At 43.5% G+C, this 9,683-nt stretch overlaps 1 protein-coding gene across 1 annotated transcript; it reads right to left on the minus strand.

The window, feature by feature from the left end:
• Positions 1-2,424: 2,424 nt before the first annotated feature.
• LOC145352185 (EEF1A lysine methyltransferase 3-like) lies at positions 2,425-6,104 on the minus strand. Its single transcript, XM_080201915.1, has 3 exons — positions 5,943-6,104; positions 4,555-4,666; positions 2,425-2,846 (listed from the first exon to the last, which is right to left on the minus strand). The coding sequence occupies exons 1-3, from the start codon at positions 6,102-6,104 to the stop codon at positions 2,425-2,427; spliced, it is 696 nt and encodes a 231-aa protein (XP_080058041.1).
• Positions 6,105-9,683: the final 3,579 nt, after the last annotated feature.

Consider the following 9,683-nt stretch of genomic DNA (forward strand, 5'->3'; position numbering starts at 1 on the left):
AGTGGAATCCTTACTAAATGTAGGGTGCGATTCAGTGTAAGAGGTAGCAGTGTCGATGGACTTCTAACGAAGATTTATCAATAGCCTATTCTCAAATTGAGACGGAGAAGCCCGGAAGGGAAGCGACCTTTCCGAGGTAAACTTTGTGAACCTGAGAGTAGGATGGAAATGAATACAAAGTTAATGGAGCTTTCCAATTCATGGTAAGAGCAGGAAGCAGGATACAGTCATCAAGCCATCCAAAAACAGTTAAGAGATGATGCCTAGTTATGACTGGAAAATGAAGTGTTCCACGTCACATAAATACAGGCATAACTCGAGCCTAAAGTTAAAACAAGTAACTGCGGATGCTGAAATCAAAAACAGAAGGTGTTGAGATTGTCCAGCGTTTTCTGTTTTTACAACTGGAACCTATGTGGGTACCTAAAGCAACATATTTTACTTTGGAGGAAGTGGGACTAGAAAGACAAGCTGTCCAGGCTCAGCTTCAGCAATCAGAGGAGGGGAACTGTTCGGGCTTCCATTCAAGGGAGAAATCAACCTTTAGAGGAATCGCAATTCATGACATCCATGGTGAAGAAGAAATGAAGAAGAAACTGTTCAAGTGATAGGGAGTATCAGATGATGCATGCATGTGATGAGGAAAGATTGCAACAAAGTCGACAGCATAAATTCAAGATAGGAAAGAATCAGTTCAGTGGTTTGGGAGCAGACTGAAACAAAACGTTTACCAGGAAGTACTGTTTGTGCCTCTTGGGAAGGAGATAGAAGCAAGCCATTCAGGTTCAGTGTCAATGAGGTGAGACGTCACGGAGGGAAGATCTTCAGGGGAGATGAGACAGTCCTGGAAGCAATTGCTTTATGTTCAGAGGTGGGTTCATGGTTTAGGTATAGATGGAGGAGTGTGTTGGAGAGTTGGCACTTAGAATCTGCTGGGCACAGGTCAGTTTGCCAGAGAACACCAGCACCATCTTTGTAACCTGAAGGAACAGAGTGCAACATGTTCAAAGGGGAACAGGGGAACCGTGATGGCAGGTATCACACCAACAGTTCTCAATGAAAAGATCAGAAGAAACCAGAGGGAGGGGTCCGGTGAAATGGGTGAAAAAGTCTGATGGGCAGTGGTGGGAGAGGACTCCTGGCCAGATGCTTGGGTGTGGAAGTGAAGGCGACAGAAGATTCACTCAGGTGGGGCGGGGGGGGGGGGGGGGGGCGGTGGCGGCATACGGGGAGAAATCCTTTGCTAAGCACGGAGCATTCAGCCTCTGAAAGGGGGTGTTTGTAGGACTTGGTGAATTCTGGGCAAGAAGTGAGTTTAGAAGAAGGGATGGGGTCAGAGGGAAGCGAAAATGCAGAGTAGTCTGGAAGGACATTGGTACCTCTGCATTGCTCGAACTTGCTATAATTAACACCTGAAAGAAAGATTAACGATTTTTTGTTAAAACCTTGGATGGGACGAAGGATGAACTGAAACTGCGGAGCAAAACAACGTTCTGGTGAAAGGTCACAGACCTGGAAGGCCGAAATTTATTTCTCTCTTCACTGATTCCCCCAGAGCTGCTGAGTATGCCCAGCGTTTTCTGTTTATGTTTTCGTCAAACTACTTGGTCAGTTACTCCACGAATAGGAGACAGGTGAAAAAGTATGCGATGGTTGTTATATATCGTCTTCCTGTATGTTTTTTCTGACTTTTAAAGACCAGGAATACTTCAAACTAATTGATCAAATGGTTTCAAATAAAGAGCTGACCCATTTAATAGCCCAATTAGTCAAAGCAGCATCGAGTGCAATGCTCCCCAGGCAGATCAGGATGGCGATGTGCTCAACACATAGTTTTATTTTTGCAGAATGAACAGAACACAGCACTGAAGACCATGGAAATAACAATGCTATTCACTTGTGAGATATGGAGCAACTCAAGCTTTTCTGATACACTAAGTAGTATCCCCGGAATGCAAGGTCCAAACTAATGGTAAAGAGTCGCACACGTTTGTATTGCTGGTGATCAGAGGACGTTAAAGGTTAAGTGCGGATATGTTAAAACTAGAATACGTGACTGCAACTATCAGTTTTCATCAGTATTTTAATGGTTTGGTAACAGCCCACCAATATCCAAACTGAAATGAAACCCAGAATGTGTTGTGCTGGAATATGAAATGAAGACCCGTGAGCTGTTAGCATCATTGCTTTCTGAGAATATAGTCATTAGATTTGCCAACCTGATACCTTTTCAGAGCAAAGACGCATTCGTCGATTGATCAGGAGGTATTCGGGAACCGGGAAGGAATGTCACAAAGTACAATGGGACAAATCGGATTTGGGTATAAACTAAAACCGAGGATTGAATAATGATTGAAACTTCTGAAGAGCTGCTGATAGGGAAGTTCGTCCAGTCCCGGCATTGGGTTCGTCGGCTGGCAGATTTCATTCTTTGCTTGGGAGAGGATCTTCCTTTGACGATGTAGCAATTTTGTTCATTTTGTACACAATGACATCTTTGCTCTCTATCCTGTCAACCACCTGACAGTTAAAGTACTGAGGCAAGAGATTGTTGTGGAAATTGGGCGAACCATTACTCTTTCGCAATTCAGAAGACAGGTAAATTGTAGCCCCTTGGTCCGCGAGATACAGCAATGTTTCTACGAGCGCCGGATAGGCCACTGAGCTGTACACGATGTCCGAACCTAATATGAAATCGTAGGAAGGAGGAAAATTTGTGTGGTTTTCCCCCCACATCAGGGGACGAATGTTGATACGATGTCGGCAGGCACTAGGGATGTTGATCGAGACATTGGTTTCAATTTGCTTCAGGACTTTCGGTTTATCTGTCAGGGTAACATAGCCTCCTGAAGAGAGAAAAAATGAAACCCACTTACAATTTTGTTTGTATTCAACTCACGGCCCTCTTTTGTGATCCTGCGACTCCAAAACAAAAACAACTATCACCAAGTAATGCCCACAGCTTGCCAGACTGTATTGTGCCGCATTATGTTGCTCCACTGGCGGGATCAGTGGCAACAAAGAATCACTTTGTGGCGATGCGTGTAGGTTATAGCAAAAGTTGAGACATTGCTCAGGGGAATGTGTACAACCCGGATAAGTGCATATGAATAGAAATCCTAGGGCAAGATGTAGGCCATATGACCCCCAAAGCCTCCTCCTCCATTCAACAAGATCGTGGCTGAACCTCTACCTCAATTCCGCCCTCCCACCTTACCCCCATAGTCTTTGAACCCCTTATTGACCCAAACTTCTGTCGACCACATATTGCCAAGGAATTCCAAGTGTTCACAATCTTTTGAGTGAATGATTATTTCCACATCTCAGTCTGAAATGCTCTACACCTTATCCCGAGAAAATATCCTCAGCTGGACACACTCGAAGGGGGGACACAATGGTATTTCAGTGGCTGATGTATATACCGTTATTTCCACATTGCATGGATGTATGTCACTCGAAACCACATATCTCCTTAGAACTTAATTACAATTGCTAGCTGCTGACTGAAAACCAAAGCAATATTTGCTTTTATTTACGGTCAGATTCAGGGCTTGGCCCTTTTATTTGTTGTCCAATCGAATGGTAGATTGCTGATTGGCTGGACTTAGAGTGGGATTCGATGCCAGTAATTCCTCATTTATTTATTGCCAAATAGCACGTTTTTCGTGTCCGATTCACACACCGTAAATTCAAACAAAGAAATACGCGATAAATGAATAGGTAATCTGTTTTGGATCGTATTGGCTGAGGGATGAATGTCGGCCGGGACACCAGGAGAACTCCTCTGCTATTCTTCTAACAACGTTAATAGATCAATGCCGGCCATCGGAGGGGACAGAATAACATCTATATGGGAGAGGCATGTCATTTGGAAAAATTAATTATAGGAATAATAATGTATGTTTTACGATGAAAATAGAAAAAATACTTGGCAGGAAGGAAGGCGGTGGCAAGTTGGTATTGTTACTGGACTAGTAATCCAGAGACAAAACAGAAAATGCTGGAAAATGTCAGTAGGTTTGACAGCATCTGTGGAGAGAGAATAGAGCCAACATTTCGAGTCTGGGTGACCCTTCATCAGAGTAATCCAGAGATCCTGGAGACTTCTGGAGACCCACGTCCGAATCAGCAGATGGTGGAATTTACTATTCAATAAAAAATCTGGAACTAAAAGTATAGTGGCGGCCATGAAACCATTGTTGTCAAAACCTATTTGGTTCATTAATGTTCTGCAGGGAACAAAATCTATCATTCTTACTCGGTTGGCCTGCACATGTGGTTGACTCTTAAATGTTCTCTGAAATGGCCTATCAAGCCCCATATTTCAAGAGTAATTGGGAAAGGGAAATAAATGTTGGTGGCATTCCAGGAAAGAATTAAAAAACATTCACCCTACTGCATGCTTACAAACGGCAAGGAAGATTAATCAAGCTCATGTCTCATTCTTTCACTGGTAACCCTGTTATACTGACATTGAGAAGTGGTGTTAATGTTCTCCATATTCCTTTTTGGTGTCAACAAAATAATGCGGTTAAGAATATTTACCTCACTTACCCAGTAAGGCTGCTAAAATCCCTACGATTCCCGTCCCGGATCCCAGCTCAATCACTTGCTTCCCAGTAAAATTGATCTTCTCTTTCTCAAAGTACCGGCACAGGGCAATCCCCTGAAATACAGGCAAAAAAAAAACTCATTCAGAGAGTGACTTTTGCTGCTGATCTCAGGATGAAAAATTCCCCACAGACATTGAATGTTGAGCAGCTGAGGGCTGCTGTCGGTCTGGAAAACTGACTGGCCTCCCTGGGATTCTCCCTGACCGCAGTGACTGCCAGTCGTACGAAGTTCATTATCCAACTATTCGGAACGCAGTCACCTAAAGCTCCATAGGATGATGCATCAGCACTTGCGGTGCCGAATGTCAAATAAATGGAAAACTTCAATATCCACTCCTTGCGTTTAGCACCTTCGGGAATATCAACCCAAGAACTTTCCTTGAAGTAGCCCAGCGTGTCTCTGTGGACGTTTCTCTTCATTCGGGTCAGGCAGGCTAAATGGGTTATGGCGCAGCACAAGTCAGGATCTTAAAAGCACCATAGAATCATACAGTGCAGAAGAGGTCCTTCGGCCCATCGAGTCTGCACCGACACATGTGAAACACCTGCCCTTTCACCTAATTCCATTTACCAGCACTTGGCCCATAGCCTTGAATGTTATGATGTTCCAAGTGCTCATCTGAGTACTTTTTAAAGGATATAAGACATTCCGCCCCTTGCACCCTCCCAGGCAGTACATTCCATTCTGTCACCACCACCTGGGTAAAAAAGTTTTTCCTCACATCTCCCCTAAACCTCTTACCCTTCACCTTGAACTTGAGTCCCCTCGTGACTGACCCTTCAACTAAAGGTAACAGCTGCTCCTTACCCACTCTGTCCATGCCCCTCATAATCTTGTACGCCTTGATGTCATCCATCAATCTTCTCTGCTCCAACGAAAATAACCCAAGCCTATCCTCCAAATTTTCTACATAACTTATGTGTTCCATCCCAGGCAACATCCGGGTGAATCTTCTCTGCACCCCTCCAGAAGGGAAGGGAAATTGGAAGATGAAAGTATAAAACACCCTGCCGAGATCAATGAGTGCAGCTTAACCATCTATCTTCATGCAGCGTTCATCTCTCATTAAAAGCAAGGATTGAGACCAGAAAATACATCATTCCGTTTCAAGTGTGTGTGAGCAGTGCACAGTTCAATTAGATACATAACGAACTGTGAACAAAAAGTGCCAGGTCATTGATAGATTCCCGCAATCCAGATTCTTGTTTCAAAAAGAAAGGACTCACTGTAACTAGAACAGAAACATTGTAAAAGAGGCTGCAATTTTTGGTAAACACGAACTGTGACAAACCATGTTTGCCTCTATTCCATTAATCCAATTGACTTACAGCATCCCACACATAAGCAGAAAACCCCAGATTAGCATTGATGAATCGAGAGATTTTTAAATTGTATCTGCAGAATTCGTATTTATTCTCATGTATGATGATTTCGGGTCCATTTCGGACATCTTCTTCGGAACTCTCCAGCACCCCGACTGTAGTCGTCATACTTAAACTCCCTCTCGAATACTTCTGATGAGTCCTTTGTGAGCGACAGTGGGTTTCACTCCAGCAGCACGGGAGTAGCAAGGTGAAAATATCCAGAAAAAGTGGAATTTTCATTTATATATCGCCGCTATAGACCTTGAAACTCCCCTAACACCTTCACAGCCAATGAAAATCAACTACTCAATGACGAATATTGCAAACAGCAAGTGTTCTCAAATGAGAATGGAATACATGTTGGTTTTAGGGTGTTTGACTGGTGTCAATTGAAAGAAGAAAGAACGTTGGTTAAGATGCTTTACTATCTCTTATCCAAATAGTAGCATTAATTATTTTATACGCTTCGAAACCATAGTTGAGCTGATAAGAAAATCGGCTGTTTCAAACTCTCTTTGGTTACTTGTCAGATCATAGAATCGTAGCATCATAGAATCCCTACAGTGCAGGAGGAGGCCATTCTGTCCATGGAGCCTGCACAGGCCACAGTCCCACCCAGGCCTCATTCGCGTAACACCACGTATTATTTACCCTGCTAATGCCCCTGATGCTAGGATCGATTTAGCGTTACCAATCAACCTAACCCGCACTTCTTTGGACTATGGGAGGAAACCGGAGCACTCGGAGGAAACACACGCAGACACACAAGGGGAGAATGTGCAAACTCCACACAGACAGTGACCCGAGATCGGAATTGAACCGGAGTCCCTGACACCGTGAGGCGGCAGTGCTAACCACTGTGCCACAGTGCCGCCCTTCTTGATATCTTGATATCAAATGGCATACTCACAGGATCTGAACGTTTGCACGTTCAGGTCCAGTGGGTATCTTATCTGATATCAAGCGATGGCTAAAGGCACTGGATACTGCAGAGGTTACGTATGGGTCCTGACAACATTCCAACAATAGTAAAGAAGACTGGTGCTCCAGAAGTTGCCATGCCTCTAACCAAGCTGTTTTAATATAACCGCAATACTGGAATGCACCCAGCAATGTGGAAAATTGCCCAGTTATCTCATGTACAGAAAAAAAATAGAACAAATAACACACAGCCCCATCAGTCTGCTCCCCATTATCAGTAAAGTGGTGGAAATGGTCATTAAAAGTTGTACCAAGAAGCACTACCTTAGTAATGCCCTGTTCATTGATACTCAGGTTGCATTCTACAGGGCCACTGAGCTCCTTATTTATTACAGCCTTGATTCAAACATGAACAAAAATGATGAGCTCTAGAGGTAAGCTGACAGTTACTGTTCTTCACTTCAAGGCAGCGTTTGACCAAGTGTGACATTAAGAAGCCAATGTTCATCACCATCGGGACTCCTCAGATACTGAAGCAGTGTATGTCCGAATGCGTGAATATTCAGCTTTGGGTTGCCAAGTAGCAAGTAACATTCAACGTAAGTGTCAGTCAAAGACCATCTCCAGCAAAAGATATTCTAACCGTCACCACTCGTCGTTCAATGGCACTGCCATCGCTGAATTCCCACTATCAACATCCTGGGGATTACGATTGACCAGAAACTGAACTGGAATCACTATATAAGTACATTGCTGACAAGAGCAGATCCGAAGCCCAGAATCCTGCGGTGAGTAGTTCACTTTCTGACTCCCCAAAGTATATCTACAATATCCTAAATTCAGGATCACGACTAACTAGAAGGACAAATAAATGCCGACATTACCATCCGGAGGTTTCCCTCCAAGTCAGTAACCATCCTGAATTCAAATATATCGCGGTTCCTTCACCATAATTGAGGCAAAATTCTAGAACTCCCTCTCTACTAGCCCTACGGAAGTACTACCACCACATTGGCTGCAGCGCTTCAAAAGGCGGTTTTACGCCAATTTCTCATGGACAATTAAGTGAACAGGCCGAGCTAACGAGGCCCAGGTCCCGTAAAAGAACAACATAAAATCTCACTGTGGAGAAAAATAATTGGAACTTCATGTAAATAAGTTAAAAGAGAAGCAAAATTATTGGGAAGGCCATGTGAGACAGCCATACGCAGTCCAATTTCCAGGAAGCATTACGATTAATGTGTACTGTTCTCTCGCAACGTTGGTTTATTGTAGCTCCTAAATTGAGAACGGATCTTCAGATATGATTATTTTTTTCTCTTGAAGCTAGATATACTCAGGCCCTAATCATGAATCCGTGCTAGGTAGGAGACGTGGTTATCCACGTGAGGTTGGGGAGAAGACGGGGAGAGGGACCTTGACTTGTGTCTTTGTGTCTGAAATGTCAGAGAGACACTTTGTCGCTTCATGCGGGTTATAGCCATTGAAGTGTGAAGGCCAATAGCCCCAACAGTTTGCACTTCGTGCCCTGTACATTAAATCCATGACTAAGTTGATAAAAAAAACATTTTTGTGCTGCTCTGTTCAGGATTTGACCGAAAAGATGGAAGACTAGTACCCTTGAAAGCTGCGGACGTTGGGGCTAGGGACTTGTCTGACATGTAATTAAAATCGTTTTTGTTGCATTTGTATTGATGCTGGCAAAGGAACGTACAGAACACTGTGTCTTAAAATAAGCCATTACAATTCAATGATAAATTTGGCCAGCCTTTCTGCTAGAGGCAACAGGAAACGGAGAGTAGTAATAAACATGCGGTTTTCGGATGACATATTAGCATAGTAAAGTTGTCATAGCCCCAGACGACCATAGGCATGACTGGTGGCGATTTAATCTGAGGATCACCACATCTCAGGCGAGGGGCTGAATTGAGAAGGCAGGCCATCACAAATAGCCTCAGCCAGTATGGGAATTGAACCACTGCACCGCAAAACAGGCTTTCCAACCAACTGAATGAACCACATTACTGTGAAACTGAAGTCACGTGGAGGCCGGACCAGGATGGCAGGTTTCCTTCCCTAAAGGACATTTGTGAAGGTGGTAGTTAGAGATGGTAATCCACGACGGTTTCATGGCCGCGATTACCAAGACCAGCTTTTAATTCCCGATCTTATTTGATTTTGATTTGAATCCATGCCCCAAAGCGTTACTCAGACCCTCGGGAATTGCTCGTGAACCATTACTACAACTGCACTCAGAAACAAAGAACGTGATTAAAAGTGTATTCCAGATCCAGGGCTTATAAATAGAGGCATGAAGTGCAAAGGAAATGAAGTTATGATAAACTTTCATGAAACATCAATTCGACCTCAGCTGGAGTATTGTATCCAATCCTGGGAAGGACTTGAAGGCTTTAGAAAGTGTGTGAAACAGATTTTAGTTCCAAGGATGAAGTATTCCATTAAGTGATAGATTGGAGACGATAGATTGTCCTCCTTACGGACAAGAGGTTGAGGGAAGATTTGATGGAGATGTTCAAAATCATCAGCAAATCAGTACAAATCGTCCCTACTATTGGAAGGGTTGAGAACCAGTAGACAGCGCTAAAAGATAAACGATAAACTACTAACAGCGATATGAGGAAAATATTGTTCCTGCAGCCAGTGGTTAATGTTTGGAGCACTCTGCCTGAGAATGTGCTGAGGCCTGTTGAATCGAGACTTTGAAAGAATGGGGGTTGCTGAAACATTTTCAGAATAAACAAATATAGAGGTCGCTAAGGGGAA

The sequence above is a fragment of the Carcharhinus amblyrhynchos genome, chromosome 14 (assembly GCF_965287045.1).
Source record: "Carcharhinus amblyrhynchos chromosome 14, sCarAmb.v2.hapA, whole genome shotgun sequence".
Classification (NCBI taxonomy): domain Eukaryota; kingdom Metazoa; phylum Chordata; class Chondrichthyes; order Carcharhiniformes; family Carcharhinidae; genus Carcharhinus; species Carcharhinus amblyrhynchos.

Coding starts and splice junctions, on each gene's coding strand:
- LOC145352185 (XM_080201915.1), bottom strand. CDS start 6,104: ATGACGACTACAGTCGGGGTGCTGGAGAGTTCCGAAGAAGATGTCCGA. Junction 4,667..5,942: donor CTGCTTATGTGTGGGATGCT/GTAAGTCAATTG, acceptor CCTGTATTTCAG/GGGATTGCCCTGTGCCGGTA. Junction 2,847..4,554: donor GATTTTAGCAGCCTTACTGG/GTAAGTGAGGTA, acceptor TTCTCTCTTCAG/GAGGCTATGTTACCCTGACA.